This window comes from Leptonychotes weddellii, chromosome 6 (assembly GCF_054177405.1).
Source record: "Leptonychotes weddellii isolate Sample4059 chromosome 6, ASM5417740v2, whole genome shotgun sequence".
In the NCBI taxonomy this organism is placed as follows: domain Eukaryota; kingdom Metazoa; phylum Chordata; class Mammalia; order Carnivora; family Phocidae; genus Leptonychotes; species Leptonychotes weddellii.
In genome coordinates this window covers 48,915,025-48,936,276 of record NC_138374.1, presented here as the reverse complement: position 1 = coordinate 48,936,276, position 21,252 = coordinate 48,915,025, and the positions used below count along the sequence as shown (strand labels likewise).

At 40.3% G+C, this 21,252-nt stretch overlaps 1 protein-coding gene across 1 annotated transcript in view; it reads right to left on the bottom strand.

The window, feature by feature from the left end:
* The window catches only part of ASCC1 (activating signal cointegrator 1 complex subunit 1), a 99,428-nt gene extending 78,250 nt beyond the window's left edge, over window positions 1-21,178 (bottom strand). The window contains exons 1-5 of the mRNA XM_081824095.1: window positions 21,171-21,178; window positions 19,288-19,429; window positions 17,913-18,012; window positions 13,562-13,659; window positions 6,640-6,818 (exon numbers count right to left, since the gene is read on the bottom strand). Coding sequence (XP_081680221.1) covers window positions 6,640-6,818; window positions 13,562-13,659; window positions 17,913-18,012; window positions 19,288-19,399 — 489 coding nt within the window. The 5' untranslated portion in view covers window positions 19,400-19,429; window positions 21,171-21,178. The remainder of the gene's footprint in view (window positions 1-6,639; window positions 6,819-13,561; window positions 13,660-17,912; window positions 18,013-19,287; window positions 19,430-21,170) is intronic.
* Between the last annotated feature and the right edge of the window lie 74 nt (window positions 21,179-21,252).

Sequence of the window (21,252 nt, the reverse complement as noted above, 5' to 3'; positions counted from 1 at the left end):
GTGTCCAGCTTGCCCTCAGTGCAGAATCTGCTTGAGATTCTCTCACCCTCTCCCTCTGCCCCTCCCACTCGTGCATTCTTTCCCTCTCTCTCTAAAAAAAATAATAAATCTTTTTAAAAAATGTTAGGGTATGAGGCGCCTGGGTGGCTCAGTCATTAAGCAGCTGCCTTCGGCTCAGGTCATGGTCCCAGGGTCCTGGGATCGAGCCCCACATCAGGCTTCCTGCTCAGTGGGAAGCCTGCTTCTCCCTCTCCCACTTCCCCTGCTTGTGTTCCCTCTCTAACTGTGTCTCTCTCTGTCAAATAAATAAATAAAATCTTTAAAAAAATAAAATAGTAATTAGGGCACCTGGGTGGCTCACTCAGTCAGTTGTGGAACCAATTCTTGTTTCAGCTGGGGTTGCGATTTAAAGGTTGTGGGAAGGAACCCTGAGTTGCGATCTGTGCTCAGTGCAGAATCTGCTTGAAATTCTTTCCCCCTACTCTGCCCCTCTGCCCTCCTCCTCCCCCTGCTTGTGCTTGCTCCCTCTCAAATAAATAAAATCTTCAAAACAGTAATTAGATTTGTATGTATTTACCTGAAACATGTTGTTAAATCAAAAAATTGTTACAAAACACCGTGTATGACAAACTTTATTTTTTATTTTTATTTATTTATTTTTAAAGATTTTATTTATTCATTTGACAGAGAGAGACACAGCGAGAGAGAGAACACAAGCAGGGGGAGTGGGAGAGGGAGAAGCAGGCCCTCCGCCGAGCAGGGAGCCCGATGCAGGGCTCGATCCCAGGACCCTGGGATCATGACCTGAGCCGAAGGCAGACGCTTAACGACTGAGCCACCCAGGCGCCCCTATTTTATTTTTTGAAGATTTTTATTTATTTGAGAGAGAGGGAGAGAGAGAGCACATGAGATGCGGGAGGTTCAGAGGGAGAAGCAGACTCCCCACCGAGGAAGGAGCCCGATGTGGGACTCGATCCTGGGACTCCAGGGTCATTACCTGAGCTGAAAGCAGTCGCTTAACCAACTGAGTCACCCAGACGTCCAGACAAACTTTATTTTAATAAATGTATATAACAAATACACATGTAAACTCAAAATTTATGAGCCAACTCTATAGCAACAGGTATCATCTTTTTCTTATAAACAGGAGAATGTTGAGCCCATTCTTATTTTAGAGATGAAGAAATGATCAGAGATATCAAATGAGCATCAGAGGAACCAAAACAAGACTGAATGCCACAGTCTTCCATGAAACAACTCTTATCTCAATGAAAAGGTATATGCTCTTCAAAGCTACTAGAAGCAGGGGAGGGGTGTGGCGCCTGCCTGGCTCAGTCGTAGAGCATGCAACTCCTGACCTGGGGTTGTAAATTCAAGCCCCATGTTGGGTGCAGAGATTATTTAAAAATACAATCTTTAAAAAAAAAAAAAAAGTACTAGTTGGGAACTCACCTAAGTAGGGGTAATAAATGCAGAGTACTACTGGAAAATGCCTAAAAGCTTTAATGGTCTCTTAGTACTTACTTACTCTTTTATGCTGTGCTGTTGTGAGAACGCGGGAAAGCAATGTCACTATGGAATCACCCTGAAAACAGGAAGGAAATACTCTGGACTGATTAAGGCCAGCATGACATTCATAGTGGCCAATCTCATTCCAGTTGAGTTAAAGTAATCATTCTCCAATATTTGTTCCCTGTCAGCTCAAGTTAGGAACTAAAGAAAAGTGAGAAAGTGTACACACACATACACACACACAGCACACACACAGAAAAAAAGGCTAACAATACAAACTGCTTGTCACATACCAAATATTTGTAACATTTCAAAAAATATATAACCACGGAGCTTCAATAAGTTGTTATTTACAAGGTAAAATAATTTCAAAACTTACCAGCACCCCAGCCCCAAATTTACCAGCCCACATTGAAACTTCACTGTTCCTGATCTTCTCCTACCCTACCCTCCACTGAGAACGAAATCATCTTGCTATGTAATGCTAAGAGAAAAAAAAAATTCTGATGGCTTCCTAATTTTATATATATATAGTAATTATATATATATACATATATAGTATTTGACTTATTATGTGTCTTTGTTCAAGCACATAAATACCAAGTTAATCACTTAAAAATGGGTTATATAATTCTATGCTGTCTACCCATATTTTCCAGTCTGGATCTACTCACCTTTGTAGCCTCCTTTTAAAAAAGTTGTTTTGAGTAGAGTTGACACAATGTTACATTAGTCTCAGGTGTATAACACAATGATTCAACTTCTCTATACTTTATGCCATGCTGTAGTCTCCTTCTTAAATAATCAATTTTATCAATTCTCATTCCTGGTTCCACACAAGTACTTGGATTCTAATACTTCTATATCTGTGTATCTATATTTCACTATATTCTAACATATAAGACCCAGCTTGAGGGGCACCTGGGTGGCTCAGCTGGTTAAGTGTCCGACTCTTGATCTCAGCTCAGGTCTTGATCTCAGGGTTGTGAGTTCAAGCCCCATGTTAGGCTCCACCATACTTAAAAAAAAAAAAAAAGAAAAAAAGATCTAGAGAGGTTCACTTGCCCAAGTCTACACAGATTGAGGAACCCACAATCACACCCAGGTTCATCTGTTTCAAGAACCAAAGATACTAACCACCGTTCTATTCCATTCCATATGCTTTTATTCCTCTCTTCATTACATGATTGGGAAAACACAGCATGGACGGACATCCATATGCATAAAAATGAAGAGCTGCAGGCAGAGGGAAAGGGAGAAGCAGGCTCCCCGCCGAGCAGGGAGCCAGATGCGGGGCTCGATCCCAGGACCCTGGGATCATGACCTGAGCCGAAGGCAGACACTTAACTAGCTGAGCCACCCAGGCACCCCCTGGGTATTTACTTTAAAGAAGGGAAAACTATGTTCACATAAAAACCTATACATAAATGTTTACAGCAATTTCAGTCATAATTGCCCCAAACTGGAAAGAACCCAAATGTCCTCCACTGGGTGGATGCCCAAGCAAACTGAGGTGCATCCAAACAGTGATACTACTCAGCAACAAAAAGGAACACACTACTGATATACACAACAGCTTGGCTGAACCTCAAAGGCATGATGCTGAATGAAAGAAGCCAGTTTCAAAAGATTACATACTACATGATTCCATTTATAGGACATCCTCAGAAAGACCAAACTGTAGTGACCGAAAGAGATCAGTGATTGCCAGGGTTTGGGGTAGGGAAGAGGTTACTGTAAAGGGACAGCATGAGGGAGTTTTGTGGGGTAGTCAAACTGTTCTATATCCTGACTGCAGTAGTTGGTTATAAAAATCTATACACATCCCATGTGGCACCTGGCTGGCTCAGTTGGTATAGCATGCAAATTTTTTTTTTTTTTTAAAGATTTTTTTAATTTATTTATTTGAGAGAGAGAGAGAGAGCACAAGAGGGGGGAGCGGGAGAGGGAGAAGCAGACTCCCTGCCAAGCAGGGAGCCTGATGCGGGACTCGATCCCGGGACTCCAGGATCATGACCTGAGCCGAAGGCAGTCGCCCAACCAACTGAGCCACCCAGGCGCCCTAGCATGCAACTCTTGATCTCAAGGTTATGAGTTCGAGCCCCACACTGGGTGTAGAGATCACTTAAAAATAAAACATTAAGGGGCGCCTGGGTGGCTCAGTTGGTTAAGCGGCTGCCTTCGGCTCAGGTCATGATCCTGGAGTCCCTGGATCGAGTCCCGCATCGGGCTCCCTGCTCGGCAGGGAGTCTGCTTCTCCCTCTGACCCTCCCCCCTCTCATGTGCTCTCTCTCTCTCATTCTCTCTCTCAAATAAATAAATAAATAAATCTTAAAAAATAAAAAAAATAAAACATTAAAAGAAAAATCTAAACACATCCCCAAAAAGTCCATTTTAGTGCATGATAATTTTTAAGGTAAAATAAAAGATTCTTTAATTCTTCTGCAGATAACTGGTTAACTAAATAGGGCTAAAAAAAGTTACAACCTTACCTCTTGATATATATCAAAATACATTCCAAAGAAACTAAAAAGTTAAATGTAAATTATGAAGTAATACTGATCCTCTTAATATACATGAAGCTCTGACAAATAAAAAAATGAACACTTTCAGAGAAAAATGCACCAAGACATGAAGAAACAAGAATTAAATATATGAAAAAGTCTTATCTCACCAATAATCAAATAAATGAACAATCAAGCAATGAGCTAATATTTTTTGTCAACTGGATTACAAAAACACAAAACCTTAAAAGAATAATAACACCAATAATGGCAAGGGTGGGAAAAGGAACCAAAAGAAAGCTACAGTTTGACATGTTAAGTGTTATTACATTTCCTGAAGGTAATTTGGAATATATGTCAAAACCCTCAACTCACACACACATACTCTTTTTACATTTTCAGGAATTTACTAAGAAACTAATTAGACTAGTACAGAAAAATGTATGCAGAAGAGTCATAACATCATTATTTATAATAATGAAAAACAAATAATTTAAAAAGATAAATTATTATCCTATGACGTGGGAAACAAAGACAAAAGAAAAATTAAATTTCCTTACTACTTACAGCCCATTGATAAATCCTTCAAACAGGCAGAGTGACATTCCTTTAGGAACTCAGCTACCTTGATTTGATACTTTGCCAAGGGCAAAAGGCAATCTTAGCTTAACATTATCCCAACCCCCCCAGGATCCTGTAAGTCTACTTTAACACATAAAATTCCTTTAGAAACTTCCTTTATCTCTATCCCCCAAGATATATGTTAGCAATCATCTCCCAAGCATACAACCCATACTTCTGAAGGGTCTCATGACTAGGGTTTTACTAGACAGTAATAAATGGCCTTTTCCTAATAACAGCTAGCCTTTGAGGTCCTGGAAACCTTGCTCCCAAAATTCCTTAAGAGACTTACGCTATCCCTAACCCCCTCCCAACTTGAAAGTATATAATCAGCCACTCCTCATGACCCTGGTACAGCTCTTTCTCCATGGGTCCTGTCCCCATGCTGTAATAAAACCACCCTTTTGTACCCAAGATGTCTCAAGAATACTTTCTTGGGGGGCGCCTGGGTGGCTCAGCTGGTTAAGCGACTGCCTTCGGCTCAGATCATGATCCTGGAGTCCCGGGATCAAGTCCCGCATAGAGCTCCCTGCTCAGCAGGGAGTCTGCTTCTCCCTCTGACCCTCCTCCCTCTCATGCTCTCTGTCTCTCATTCTCTCTCTCTCTCTCTCAAATCAATAAATAAAATCTAAAAAACAAATTTAAAAAAAGAGTACTTTCTTGGCTATTGGCTCCAAACCCTACCACTTCAAACCACATCCTTATATATCCATATAATAGAATACTAAGCAGTCATTAAAAATCAAGTTATCTGAACTGTTAATTGAAATAAGATTATGCTGGGGCACCTGGGTGGCTCAGTCGTTAAGTGTCTGCCTTCGGCTCAGGTCATGATCCCAGGGTCCTGGGATCGAGCCCCACATCGGGCTCCCTGCTCAGCGGGAAGCCTGCTTCTCCCTCTCCCACTCCCCCTGCTTGTGTTCCCTCTCTCGTTGTGTCTCTCTGTCAAATAAATAAATAAAATCTTTAAAAAAAAAAAAAAAAAAGAAATAAGATGTTATTTTAGTCATGACTGCTATAACTTCCTTCCTGTCTCCAAAGCAAAAGGAAAGATTTCTGTTCAATGACAAATCAATGATCATGGAATAATGCAAAATTTCAAAGAAAGCAGTATATAAAAGCATATATAAGCCAAATTCTATTTTTTTAAACATCTGTGCATGTGCCACAATATTCTCTCTCAGTGGTGAGATTATGGGTGACTTTTTATTCATCTTTTCTTTATTTTCTAAACTTTCTATAAAACACATATATTAAAAGAAGAAAAAAACAAAAAACCATATATTATGTTCATTAATTTTTTTAAATCAATGTTTCTTTAAATCGCCCAAAATTATATCCAAAAGAAGTTTTCAAACTTGTTTTCTAAGGGGTTCCTGGGTGGCTCAGTTGGTTAGGCATCTGACTTCAGCCTAGGATATGATCTCAGGCTCCTGGGATCGAGCCCCACATCGGGCTCCCTGCTCAACAGAGTCTGCTTCTCCCTCTCCCTCTGCCCCTCCCCATGCTCATGCTCTCTTTCTCGCTCTCAAATAAATAAATCTTTAAAAAACAAACAAAAAAAAACTTGTTTTCTAATCTAGATTATCTGCTGTTATCCTGGTCACAAGCATTTCACTGTTACATAAGAATGAGAATTCTATGTGCAAATTTCTTCTAGTTACTAATCCCAAATAAGCCATTACCATCCAGGGCAGAAGATCTACAGATAATGGATTCTCATTAACAATGCCACCCACAAGGTGCAGAACAGTATGTATATTAGGATAATACTTTTATGTCTTAAAATTTTTAAAGAATATTTCAGTAATATATAGAGGCTTATGTGCCAATATGTCTATACTTCTTTTTTCAGTTTAGAATCATAAGAAAGCATCAGAAATGGTTACCTTTTTTGGTGGGAGAAGAAATGTATATCTTTCTACTGTTTGAATTATGAACCACCATTTTTGTACTTTTTCTTTACTTTTTAACTTTTTGTTTTGTTTTGTTTGCTGCTTACCATGGAGCACTTCTCCAGTACTTCCTCCTGGAACTTCAGGAATCGCTCCTGAACCTCAGCTTCATTGAGGAAAAAGGCAAGGAAGTGAGTGAAGGGTTGCTTTCTTCTAAAAGTGAGCAAAAGAACATCAATCCGAGTTCGAGCTGAAATTACACCACTTCGATGCTGGCCAGTGATTACTGCAAGCAAAAAAAAAAAAGGAGGGGAGGGATGTTTAACACAACCATCCAGTGCTTGTAAGGTAAGTGGCCTTAATACTATCATCTCTGCAGAGCTCGAACAGTCCTGAATGAGTACATAATGTCTGAACAAGGGACAGTACCAAGGGTAAGAAAATTACTAATGAATTCAATCTAAGCAGAATGAGGTTTAAAAACAGAATATCCTTGGGGGCCTGGGTGGCTTAGTCAGTAATCGTCCAACCCTAGATTTACGCTCAGATCTCAGGATTGTAAGATCGAGCCCCGCTTGTCGGGCTCGTGCTGGGCATGGAGCCTGCTTAAGATTCTCTCTTCCTCTCCCTCTGCTGCTCCCCCTGTTTGTGCGTGCGCGCTCTCTCTCCCTCTCTCTCTGTCAAATAAATAAACAAATCAATCAATCTTAAAAAAAAAAAAAAAAGACCACCTCATGAAGTAGAAAAATGAGTTAAAAAAAGCTATATAGCTTCATAGCAAACCCTCATACCTTGCAGGTGGGAATGTAAAATGGTGCAGCAGCTATGGAAAAGTATGGCTGTTCCTTAAAAAGTTACAAGGAGAACTACCATATGTAAAAAGTTACAACGAGAACTACCATCTGACCAGCAATTCCACTCCTAGATAGAAATCCAAAATAAGTAAAAGCAGGGCACCTGGGTGGCTCAGTCTTTAAGCGTCTGCCTTCGGCTCCGGTCATGATCCCAAGGTCCTGGGATCAAGTCCCACATCGGGCTCCCTGCTCAGCAGGAAGCCTGCTTCTCCCTCTCCCACTCCCCCTGCTTGTGTTCCTGCTCTCGCTATCTCTGTCAAAAAAAAAAAAAAAGAAGTAAAAGCAGGTATTCAAGGGGTGCCTGGTGGCTCAGTCAGTCAGATCACACTCTTGATTTGGGGGTCATGAGTTTGAGCCCCACATTAAGGGTAGAGTTTACTTCAAAGAAAACAAAAGAATAGATTTTAAAAAATAATATGAAATAGGGCGGCTGGGTGGCTCAGTCATTAAGCGTCTGCCTTCGGCTCAGGTCATGATCCCAGAGTCCTGGGATTGAACCCCGCATCAGGCTCCCTGCTCGGCGGGGAGCCTGCTTCTCCCTCTCCCACTCCCCCTGCTGTGTTCCTCTCTCGCTGTGTCTGTCTCTCTGTCAAGTAAACAAATACAATCTTTAAAAATAATAATAATAATATGAAATACAAGAAAAAATCCTGAAAAAATTTTTTTAAAAAACAAAACCCAAGTGTCCAAAAAAAAAACTCGTACACGAAGGTTCAGAGCAGCTCTAGTCGCAATACCAAAAGGTGGAAACAACGCAGGTGTCCAACAGATAAATGGATAAACAAAACGTCCCATCTCCATACAATGGAATAGTATTCAGCACCCCCCAAAAAGAGAATGAAGTACAGATACATGCAAAAATATCAATGAATCTTGAAAACATCACACTCAGTGGAAGACACCAGATAGAAAATGCCACTATATGCTTCCATTTAAGAAAGTAGCCAGAACAGGCAAATGCAGAGGGACAGAAAGCAGATTAGTGATAGGCAAGGACTGGAGGTACGGAGGAATGGGACTGGGAAGTGACTGCTTAATAGGTATGAGGTATCCTCCCTTTTGGGAAGATAAAAATGTTCTGAAACTAGATAGTGGTGATGATTACACAACACTGTAAATGTACTAAATGCCACTCAATTCAACACTTTAAAATCGTCCAAATGGGAGGTCCAAGGCTGGCTCAGTCAGTAGAGCATGTCACTCTTGATCTGGAGGTCATGAGTTTGAGCCTCACATTAGGTGTAGAGTTCACATAAAGAAAAAATTGTCAAAATGGTAAACTTTATGTTGTGTATATATTAACCACACACAAAAAAAGTATGAACACTACATCACATAGAAATTCAAGCAACAATAAAAAGTTAAGAGCAATAAATGGAACTTTCTGTCATGTCAATTTTACCTCAATTTAAAAGAAGACTGTGGCAGGACGCCTGGGTGGCTCAGTCATTAAGCGTCTGCCTTCAGCTCAGGTCATGATCCCAGGGTCCTGGGATCGAGCCCCGCATCAGGCTCCCTGCTCGGTGGGAGCCCTGCTTCTACCCCTCCCACTCCCCCTGCTTGTGTTCCTGCTCTCTCTATCTCTGTCTGTCAAATAAATAAATAAACTCTTCAAAAAAAAAGACGACGGCTGTGGCAGCATTAGAGATTGACTACAGTGAAAAACTAAAGGCGAGTCTACTACAATATATATAATCCTATAATATATGTATGAAAACAGAAAATTAAAGTAAAATGCTTATCTATACATTATATGGGTGGATACCAAATGTCCATGTTTTGGCATTAATTTGGCCTTCTCTGATCTGGGCTATGCCTTTATGTATAAATGAAAGGGGGGACGGCACAAAGCATAGCCCACTGTCTGCAAAGAAACAAAATCATTTAGGGATTACACAATCTCAACGTAAGCAGAGATTAAACCTCTAGGTCGTAGAACTGACAGGGCTTGGTTCAAAACAGCAACTAAGGAAAGGTGCAAAAGATATGAACAACGAACAAAATTGGCATTTCAACAGACCATTTATTAAAACTGTGAAAGACAGACTTATGAATATGATATAAAATATTGAAGTATTAACTGTAATAGTAGCAAAATCGGCTCTGTGCTTTAAAGACCACAAAGTTTGTCCTTCCACGCAACTACAGAGATTAAATAATTCTATTTATTTATCCTAATACTCTCCATTAAAGCACGTGAAATTTTCTATAAGAACAACCTTTCTATTCCTCAATAAGAATGAAAGTATCACACCCATTTTACTACAAGGAAACAAGACAGACATTTCTAGGAAAAGAAGTAGATTCTGAGGGGCACCTGGGTGGCTCAGTTGTTTAGCGTCTGCCTTCAGCTCAGGTCATGGTCCCAGGGTCCTGGGATCGAACCCCGCATCGGGCTCCCTGCTCAGCGGGGAGTCTGCTTTCCCTCTCCCACTCCCCCTACTTGTGTTCCCTCTCGCTTTGTCTCTCTCTGTCAAATAAATAAATAAAAGCTTTAAAAAAAAAAAAAAAAAGAAGTAGATTCTGAATGAATGGATTAACAGAAAGCCTGAGAACAATTTGCCTAAGTCAAAAATTGATAAAAGTGATAGCTGAAAAATATAAGTAGACATACGGTGTTCTCTAATGGCATCATTTATATTATCAGACAGAATACTCAGAGAATCCAAAAGACTCAATGCTCAGTGAAGGGAAGTATCCATAACAGGTACTCAAATACTGTGCTAGAGAAACGCTGATAAAGGAGGGTTTGAAGGCAAACTGGGACAAAATTAAAGGAAAGTAAAAATTATCTCTGCCAAAGACCAAAAATTTGGTGAAAAACTAAATGGAAAAGGAGCAGAAAGGAAGGAAGCTTAAAACTCATGTTTGGGGTGCCTGGGTGGCTCAGTCGTTAAGCGCCTGCCTTCGGCTCAGGTCGTGATCCCAGGGTCCTGGGATCGAGCCCCGCATTGGGCTCCCTACTCAGCGGGAAGCCTGCTTCTCCCTCTCCTACTCCCCCTGCTTGTGTTCCCTCTCTTGCTGTGTCTCTCTCTGTCAAATAAATAAAATCTTAAAAAAAACCCTCAAGTTTAACTTGCCTTGTTTGTCTCCCCATCCTACTGTTTAAAAAAAAAAAAAAAAAAATACAGGTGCACCTGGGTGGCCCATTCGGTTAAGCGACTGCCTTAGGCTCAGGTCAGGATCCCAGGGTCCTGGGATCGAGCCCCGCATCAGGCTCCCTGCTCGGCAGGAGGCCTGCTTCTCCCTCTCCCACTCCCCCTGCTTGTGTTCCCTCTCTCGTTATCTCTCTCTCTCTCTGTCAATTAAATAAATAAATAAAATCTTTAAAAAAAAAACTCATGTTTTATTTCTGTAAAAGTCTGGAACAAAATGCTTAATCTATTCTTTTTCATTAAGAAGGTGGTTTCATCTCTGTAACACAGTGAACCGAAAAGGGCCCTCACTGAAAGGTCCTCAGCCTCATTTCCAGAAAAGATTCAAAGTTAATCAATTAATGACTAAAGAGCAAATACAATGAGGTTAGAAATATTCTACAAACACTAATATCTGAGAAGACCAGAATTTGCATGGCAAGTGGTCTAGGGACTGTAACAAGGGACAGATAGGAAAAAGAGAATTAAAGGCATTGACATTAAACTTTTAAAAACCAATTCTCTAATTATAATAACAATATCATTTTGAAAGCACCTTCTAATATCCCATTACCTGAGACTTCAAAACAGACTAGATGACCAGATCCTTGTTGAGAGGACAAATTAAAGCCTACTACATCATTTCCTTCTTTAGTAGCTCTAACTTGGGAGAAGCAAAAGAAAATGAATAAATGACAGCAAATACCACAACCTGTCTTAGTCTCACATTACAACTCAATTCACTCTAACCAATAAATTTGATTTTGCTGTACTTTACTTCCCTACAAGACCAATAGGCCCATTTATTCTCTTGTTTTTCAATTAAATTAGTTCCACTGAATTCTTACTTTTAACAATATGACTGACACACTGGGTTTCACACTGAAATATTTGTATTTTCTAAGTCAAAATGGAATCTTTACAACCCACCTACCCTTTTCTGGATATGTTTTGGAATGACTCTGACATCTTAAAATGGCTAAGATCTCCACATTTATAGCATGTTATAATTTTACTGCAATAAAAATTATTATAGGGGCGCCTGGGTGGCTCAGTCATTGGGCGTCTGCCTTCGGCTCGGGTCGTGATCCCAGGGTCCTGGGATCGAGCCCCGCATCGGGCTCCCTGCTCAGCGGGAAGCCTGCTTCTCCCTCTCCCACTCGCCCCTGCTTGTGTTCCCTCTCTCGATCAAATAAATAAAATCTTAAAAAAAAATTTAAAATAAAAATTATTATAGTTACTATATGGATAGAAAAAATGAGGAATATATTCAACTGTTAATAGTGATCATGTCTGCAGTTCATATTACAAGACTTCCCTTTATACTTCACATATAATTTCTGTAAGCTTTTTTTTTTTTGAAAGCATGTATTAATTTATAATCAGGAAAAAACTAGGTAATGAAATAAACTTCACGGGCGCCTGGGTGGCTCAGATGGTTGAGCGTCTGCCTTCGGCTCAGGTCATGATCTCAGGGTCCTGGGATCGAGTCCCGCATCGGGCTCCCTCTCCTTGGGAGCCTGCTTCTCCCTCTGCCTCTCTCTCTCTGTCTCTAATGAATAAATAAATAAAATCTTAAAAAAAAAAAAGAAATAAACTTCACTGCAATTATAAAATTACTTCAATATTTGTAGCTTGAACTTTTTTTTTTTTTAAAGATTTTATTTATTCATTTGAGAGAGAGACAAAGACAGAGAGCAGAAGCAGAGGGAGAGGGAGAAGCAGACTCTCCACTGAGCCGGAAGCCCGACATGGGGCTCAATCCCAGGACCCTGAGATCATGACCTGAGCCAAAGGCAGACGCTTAACTGACTAAGCCACCCAAGTGCCCCGTAGCTTGAACTTTAAAACTTAAGACCTGGGTTTTTCTATCTGTAATTCTAAAGAGCTGAATATTTTATTGAAATTCCTTCAAAAATGTCATTAAAGTTCTCATATTAGTGTCTGCTGATGCTACCAAAGGGCTGGGGAAAACTCCAGCATTTGCTGCCCAACACAGGAGTCCACATGCAACCAGTTAAATGAAAAGTTAAATGAATTAGAAAGAAATGGGATTAAAAGTTCAGTTCCCCAGTCACACTAGCCACATTTCCAGTACTCACGATCACACGTGCTAGTGACTCCCGCACTGGACAGTGGAGGTAGAGAACATTCCCATCATCACAGAAAGTCCTTTTGGGCAGTACTACTCTATACTCACCTGCATCGTATCTGTTGTGATGACTGTTCTTACAGAGCACAAAATGAGAAGAACACTAGTAATTTTTTTCCCCTAAAACTTAATAAAACCTATGGGTGTTTATAAAAAATGTACTATTGGAGGCTGCTGCACTTATTTGACTTTGAAAGAGTCCTGTCGTTTTAGAATGAGTTCCCTTTTTTTTTTTTTTGTTAAATTTTGTCCCTACAGTGCCCTTCACTCAAAGCCATCTTACAACACAAGCCTGTGCCCTGGGTTCACAATGATGCTTGGTACAGATCCTTTCTGACTTGATTTATACTGAACTATTTTTCCTCGCTTGAGCAGTTACTTGATTCAGGTTATTTTAATTGTTACTTTTATAATATCCTTCCCAGCCTACAAAGCAAGGTAAAAACAAGAGAACCCTTCTGGAAAGGGCTGAACTTTATTGCAAATCTGCTGACCTCACTGGTTTTCTCTAATTCTAACTTGAAACAATTCACAAACTCCATTTCAAGCTGGTAAAGCATGAAATTATTCTCCTAATACACAACAAAATCTGGTAGCTTTATAACATCAGTACACAGTGAAGTAAAAAAGTGAAGGCCCAGATACTCAGTCAAGATAAGGTTGTATAACTACATCTTTCTTCATTTGGGAGACTGATACTGATATATCATAAAAAGGCCAACTGCTGCAGAACCCCACAAAGAATACAGTCACTATTCAATCCTACCCAGGAACACTAAAAAAAAAAAAAAAAAAAAGAATACAATCACTAAATACCTCCATTGGGTCACACTAGTCCATACTCATGCAAAAGTGATTGCAAATATAACTTATATATACCAAGTCTCACCAATTTCTCCTTCTTGTCCAGGCTTAGGAATGCTAATAGATGTTTTGGTTTCCACTTCTAGTTTCTTCCTAGTGTCCCCTCTTTTGCCAACTATATGCCTATAATATAAAGAAAAATTAATTAATGGAAGGACATTAAGTCAAATGTACAATAAAGAATTCCATCATGTTTAAATCATATGTGGCCACAGATACTCCCTTACAGAAAAGTGCTTCAGTAAGGCTTAATATTTGTAGAGAAATTACAAGTTGTATAGCTTTATAGAATGTGCTGCATTGCACTCATGGGCAAAATGACGCCCTACAGTCAATTTAATGAATAAACAGAAACAGAAACCATGCCATGCCCAACACCTGTTTGCTCTTCAATATTAGATTCAAAACATGGGTCTGCAGTTCATTGAAAAGAAAGCTGGCATTGTCTCAAAAGGCACTTCTAGCAACCAGTGGGTCTACAGTTTGGGGAAAACGTTGTCCTTTAGAGAGCAAATTAACTATATTAGGAGTTCATTGTAAAAGAATTATCCTTGATTAATAAAATAAGGGTAAAAAGCTTAGCAAAGAGACGAATCCATCATTTAGGAGAGATTATCCAGAATAGCTTCAAAAGCAAAAAGAGAAAACAGGTAACCCTCAAGCTGAATTCAGCAATACATGTTTTGTTCAGGAGATTTCACCTAAAAATTGGGAAATTTCACCTAAAAATATAGATTTCCAGGTTCTTTGGAAAAATTAGAAGATCTGACAACCCATGGCAATAATGGGCTGGAGCTTACTCTCGTCCCTAAAAATGGAACATGAGCTTATCACAATCCCTATCACTCCCTACTCCGTTTCATCTACTCTGCTTCAACCATCTAGTGACTCCTTTACATTAATTGTCTGGGCCTCCTGGAATAAATAATTCTGACAATCCAAGGTTATCTTCTGGAACCCACAGTAATAACATGTGTTAAAGTAAATGAGACTACTGGATCCCAAGGGAAAAGTTTCAGAGTGTAGAAAGCACTAAAGACTCAAAGACAGGATTATAAAGAGAAAAAAATTCCCCATCACCAACAGTATTTTGGCTTCTATGATTTCAATTACAGTGCCCAAGAATATGGGTGACTAGGTCTAAAACTGTGCATTTGTTTCTACCTGGAATAACCAGCCCAATTATTTCCATTAAGATCTACTGTAGTAAGCCAGGTTAAAAAAAAAAAAACAAAAAAAACAGAAAACAGAAAACAAGATGTTTAGAAAAGGACTGAAACGCCACAATTTCCCTGTAGTTTTTCTCTGTGTTGCACTCTGTGTTGGCACCCACTTTGTCAGGCTTTTGTCTTTCCAGCCCTTATCAATAAGGGCTACTTTCACCCAGGCTACTGTTGGTTAGCATGTGGCTAATAGAGAAGCCTCTTACAAAAAGCAGCTGGCTTGGAGTGCCCCGCTGGCTCAGTCCGTAGAGCATGCAACTCTTGATCTGGGAGTTGTGAACTCAAGCCCCACGTTGGAGTGTAGAGATTACTTAAAAATAAGATGTTTACAAACACACACAAACAAAAGTAGCTGGCTCAATGTGTTATTAACAGTCTAGGCATTTTTTTTTTAAAGATTTTATTTATTTGAGAGAGAGAATGAGAGAGAGAGAGAGAGAGAGAGCACATGAGAGGGGGGAGGGTCAGAGGGAGAAGCAGACTCCCTGCTGAGCAGGGAGCCCGATGTGGGACTCAATCCCGGGACTCCAGGATCATGACCTGAGCCGAAGGCAGTCGCTCAACCAACTGACCCACCCAGGCGCCCCCAGTCTAAGCATTTTAAAAAGGAAGTGGTTGAAGTTAAAGAAGTTTTAGACTCAAGTCTTGGGCAAGTCATCTAACCACTCTAAACCTATTTCTTCACTTTCAAAAATGGAGTGAATAATACCTAAGTATAATAAACTTGTGAGGATTAAACGTGATCATATATAAAAGGGCTTTCCTGTGACTGGCACGTAGCTCAGTACAGTCCATACCATCCTCATTAAGCCCATAATGGCATCCTTCCAATTTAGAGCATAGCCAGATTCAAAAGAGGTTTACATGGGGAGTCTAAAACATTCACTACAATAATGAGACACACCGTGAAAAGGTGACTCCTTTATTAAACATATAAGTAGAAATTCCTACCAGATCGAGTAGTTCTCAATCTTGGCTACCCACTTGAATCACCTGGGGGGCTTCAAAAACTAATGATGCCTCAGTCCAGCTCCCAGAGATTCTGATTTAATTGGTCTGGGGTGCACCCAAGTATAGGGAGTTTTAAAAGCTCCCCAGGTGATTCTAATGTGCACCTGATGTCGAGAACTAATATATTACATCTAGTCCATGGACAGGTGTTACAACCATTAGGATTTTATCATAAATTAGTTTGGTCAAGTAATTTCTTCCTTGATCCAAATGAACCTACGGAAATGATTAATAAGAAAGAAATCTTCCTGGGGCACCTGGGGGGCTCAGTCGTTAAGCGTCTGCCTTCGGCTCAGGTCATGATCCCAGGGTCCTGGGATCGAGCCCCACATCCGGCTCCCTGCTCTGCAGGAAGCCTGCTTCTCCCTCTCCCACTCCCCCTGCTTGTGTTCCCTCTCTCGCTGTCTCTCTGTCAAATAAATAAATAAAATCTTTAAAAAAAAAAAAAAAGAAATCTTCCTAGTAAATACTGTCTATTAATTACAATTGAACAGAACCAATACCTAATCTAACGTGCAAGTCATCTAGAATACAATGAATACTTAAAATATATAGAATTCAGAAGATCATCAAGTTGGAATCAGACATCTAAGGAATTTTTACACACCTTAGTGGTGGCAAATATACACATTAAGGAAAATGGTTACACAGATTTCATCAGGAAATGGAACCATGACTTTCTAAAATCTTGTTTCTTGGAAGAAAATGTCACTGGAACCTTAAAGGAAAATGAGCTGTCAGATTTAGCATTTGGTTTCCCATCTGGCCACATTCCAAGAGAAGAATTTCATCCTTAATAGGTGTTTCAGAATATTTTCAAGATTGGTGAAAATAAAATGATTTGCTTCGTGGAGCTTAAAGGTATATGATTTCATATTTGCAGATCTCCTTTCACAGAGGAGCTTGAACACTTAATTAACCTTGTACAACACAGAAAAACAATTTACACAATTCCTAGACCAGCCTATCTCCAGAGGTGTAAACCTAAAAGAAGCCAGTTAGCCACATAAGCTATGTTTGGTTTTTTTTAAAGATTTTATTATTCATTTGAGACAGAGAGATACAGAAAGAGAGCATGATCAGGGGGAGAGGCAGAGGGAGAGGAAGACTTGGGGCCTGACCCCGGGACCTGGAGATCATGACCTGAGCCGAAGGCAGACGATAAGCTAACCATGTTAGTGGTGAGACAGAATGTGGGCAAGCAAGCAAGCAAGCAAGCACCGACTGAAGTGAGCAAAAAGTTTCCAAGCAAATTCATAATGACAACCTTGGAGAAAGCATACCAGTCTTTGACAAACATTGGAGATTAATGGAACACATTCCTGCCTTCCAGAAGTCTCCCATCTTGTGAAGAAAACATCCAATAGTACGCAAATAAGTGTAAATACATGGCTGAAAAATTCTACAAAGGAAAGGTACAGGATGTTATGAAAACATATGGTAGTCAGTGTGGTTGAAAGGGATGATGATGTCAAAGCAAGGCTCTCTAAGGAAGAATATAACTAGGTAAGGAAGAGAGATTATAAGGCAAAGGAAACAGCATATGCCAAAGCTCTATGGCAGGAAGGAACAAAGCACACTTCAGGAACTGAAGAAAACTACCTAGGCTTAAGTGCAAAACCAGAAAAAGAGTGGTATGAGTTATGACTGAAAAATACAGGGCTGCCTAAGTCACATTCAAGATTCCATCATTCCAATGGAACAGAATTCCATCTTCAATGGAAGGATGTTCACAGATTTAAGCAGAGGTAGTAATCACATTTGCCTTTTAGAAAGATCATCCTACCCTCAATGTGAAGAACTGATTGGGAGGAGAACAATAATCAATGTGGACAGCCTAGTAAGGAGGCTATATGAAGTAATCCACAGAAGATGCAGCAGGGTGCTGGTCTTTCAGCAAAGAATAAGACCAATGGTAGATTCAAAAGATATTTAAGAGGCAAAATCAACAGGACATGGTGATACATCTGGAATGGTGAAATTGATCCATAATCAGTCCTTAGAACTTCTAGGACATAAAACACTAAATTGTTTTGTCATTAGTAATTAAGCACTGCAGTAAGTATGGAAAAGAGTCAGCTTCCTGCTGAGTTTCCTGGAAGTGTGTCCCATGAAGCTGGGGGGTGGGGGGGCCTCACTCACTTGTAGAGCAAACTGGGGGCCTTCACGGTACACCGGAAACCTTGCTGGGTCTGCACCACCTCGTAGGCATCACAGGGCTCCTCTGCACACTCCACAAAGCCTGCAGAGAAACCATAACACCTCCTCACAGCTGCTGCTCTGTGGACAACAGTCTTATAGCCCAACACTTTATATTGCAGAACACTGCTCTGACAGTCCTTCCAACCTGTTCTTAGAAGAAAATTAAAAACACATGACTAGGGGTGCCTGGGTGGCTCAGTCATTAGGTGTCTGCCTTCAGCTCAGGTCATGATCCCAGGGTCCTGGGTTTGAGCCCCGCATCAGGCTCCCTGCTCAGCCGGAAGCCTGCTTCTCCCTCTCCCACTCCCCCTGCTTGTGTTCCCTCTCTCGCTGTGTCTCTGTCAAATAAATAAATAAAATTTTAAAAATAAAAAAAAAGAACCTTGGAAAGATAGTATATACATACCACTATTTAACTGTTTTCTCCCAAAATGCTAAGACACAATAAAAATTTTTTTCTATTTTTTTATAAAAATGTAATTCACATAACATCCTCTTACAGTGTGCAAGTAAGCAGTTTTTAGTATTAAGACACAAAATTACTTCAGTGAATGAGACAGGAATGGTAGCGGGAGAACTTACTCCATTCCACCAGGCGAAGAGACAGGAGGGTCAAGTAAAGAAGGTCAAGTCCCCAAGGCTGAAGGGAAACAATGGGGAAAACCAGAAGGAAGACAAAACCCAAGGCTTAGGGCATGATGGAAGAACTTATAAACCAAAAGGAAAAGGAAGCAGAGAACCTGAAAGGCCCTATTTATGCCTTAAACCCAAGCCCAAGTTAATTGGCTTGAAAATATTCATAATCCATCCCCACTGTTTAGCTTACTTCTTAAAATTATCCCTATGTAATAATAAAGTTATGTCAGTTGTATATTTGGAACTGCCTATATGAGTGCAAAGAAGAGACAAATAACAACATTAACAGTATTAATGGTTAATATTTTGGGGCACTGAACAAAATACATATTTCATTTATTTCAACAATTTATATATATTATTTCACAACTTTACAGACAAAGGAATTTAATTTTGTCACAGAATATTCATGGTTAACATTGTTTACTAAAATTACCCCTTGTTACATTTAAGCCTCTACACAGAGATGAAACATGATTTAGGAAGTGCAAATGAGAATGCCTCATCAAACTGAAAATCACCAGTCCCCTTAGACGTCAACACAAATGGAGCTAGATAGAGGCCAAACATCTCAAATTTCAGTGCTCACACAGAAACACTCTGAAACAAAACAAAGCAATGCTTCCATAATGCGAGAGAACATTGTACTGGTATCTGACCAAAGAGCAACTAGGATTACCTTGACAGAAGTCTTCATCTTCTTCTTCATGTTGATAAGTCTGTTCTTGGACGGGATTTTTTCTGTAAATCCGTCCACCAATTCTTACAAGCTGTGGGCGCAGAACTTCCATACCTTCTCCAAACAATATTCTAGTGAAATCCTGAAAAATAAATGATCACCTTACCTTGTTTTAATTAGAAATGAAAACCGTATCTCTATTTTATGGATCATTATGTAATTGGGACATCAGGTCACAGCACATCCTAAACAAAAGCAGCACTGTTTCCATTGGATTTCCCTATCTGCAAGCTGTTTTAAGTCAATTGCTGTATTTTCCACAACAGCACTCCACTCCTGGCTCACTCTAGACAGTAATTTGTTTTTGTTTTCAAAGATTTTATTTTATTTTTTTAAAGATTTTATTTATTTATTTGATAGAGACACAGCGAGAGAGGGAACACAAGCAGGGGGAGTGGGAGAGGGAGAAGCAGGCTTCCTGCGGAGCAGAGAGCCCAATGTGGGGCTCGATCCCAGGACCCTGGGATCAGGACCTGAGCCGATGGCAGACGCCCAATGACTGAGCCACCCAGGCGCCCCACAAAGGTTTTGTTTTTAAGTAATCTCTACAACCAACATCAGGTTCGAACTCACAACCCCGAGATGAAGAGTTGCCTGCTCCACTGACTGAGCCAGCCAGGTGCCCCTAGACAGTAATTTGTAACTATTTCAGCACTCTAAGAAAAGGTGATTAAAAGATACTCAGCCCTCTCTATACAGCCTGTCCATGACTTGAAAGCATAGATGTCTCTTTATTATTTTAACCTCGAGGTTAAACCTTCTGTGTTTATCTAACCATTTGCTAAGGGTCTCACCCTTTTTATCCAGCATGATAATTCAGAGGATTAGGAATGTTTAGCACACTTATCCTTGGGAGGGGGAGGGGGGAAATAACCCCTAAGTACTTTTAGAGGTGCTAGAAATATATACCTCAAAATTAGATCCAGCTGCCCATCAAAACAGTTAAAATATGACGTAACCAATTGGTTCTTCAAACCAACACATTGCTGAGAGGAGGAATCCATTTCTATAGGCTACTACTCAAAAATGTACATCATGGGATGCCTGGGTGGCTCAAGTCATGATCCCAGAGTCCTGGGATGGAGTCTGGCATCCGGCTCCTTGCTCAGCGGGGAGCCTGCTTCTCCCTCTCCTGCTGCTCCCCCTGCTTGTGCTCTCTCTCTCTCAAATAAATGAATAAAATCTAAAAAAAAAAAAAAAAAAGTGTACTTCATTCACTGAGAAGCCAAGCTTCTAGTCACAACTTAATGAATCGAGAATTAAGGAAACAAAGATTCCTCATGGGCTAACTGTGGTTAAGTTCAACCAATCTTCTTACTACATAGGTTACATAGTCTTGGAAGCCCAAAATTAAGAGTTCCTCCCAAAAACCTGACCAATCCTTATTAATACACTAAGGCCCAATCCAATCCTCAGCAAGTAAGTCACTTTAATTTGCAATTTGCTTACAGAACCAAGAGGAGATTTTGCATTGTGAGAAATGACAACATAGAAAGTAACAGACTTGAATGATGCCGGGCATAATTAACAACAATTTAATGACATTACACTCTAGTGGCCTATTCCCCCAGGACCTCACAAAAAAAAAAAAGGCCCTTCACAAAAGTAGACTTTAATGTTTAGGTCGGACCCTCAGAGACAGCGAACTTCACCTGCCGAATTTCCCATACGACACCGGGCTATGAGGCTGTCTGAAAGAAGGGGGAATAACCAATTTAAACCCGCTTCGTGGTAGTCTGGGGAGAGAGGAGAGCAGAAAGCCTGCAATGTCGTGGGGAAGGTGAAGCCCTGAATCATAAAAGCAAGCAAAAAAGCGAGCACACCAAGTCGAGTTAAGAGAGAACTCCGGGGCGGAAAGCAAACCGCGGTAAGGCCAGGTGAGCGCAGGACCCGGAAGTCCTCTCT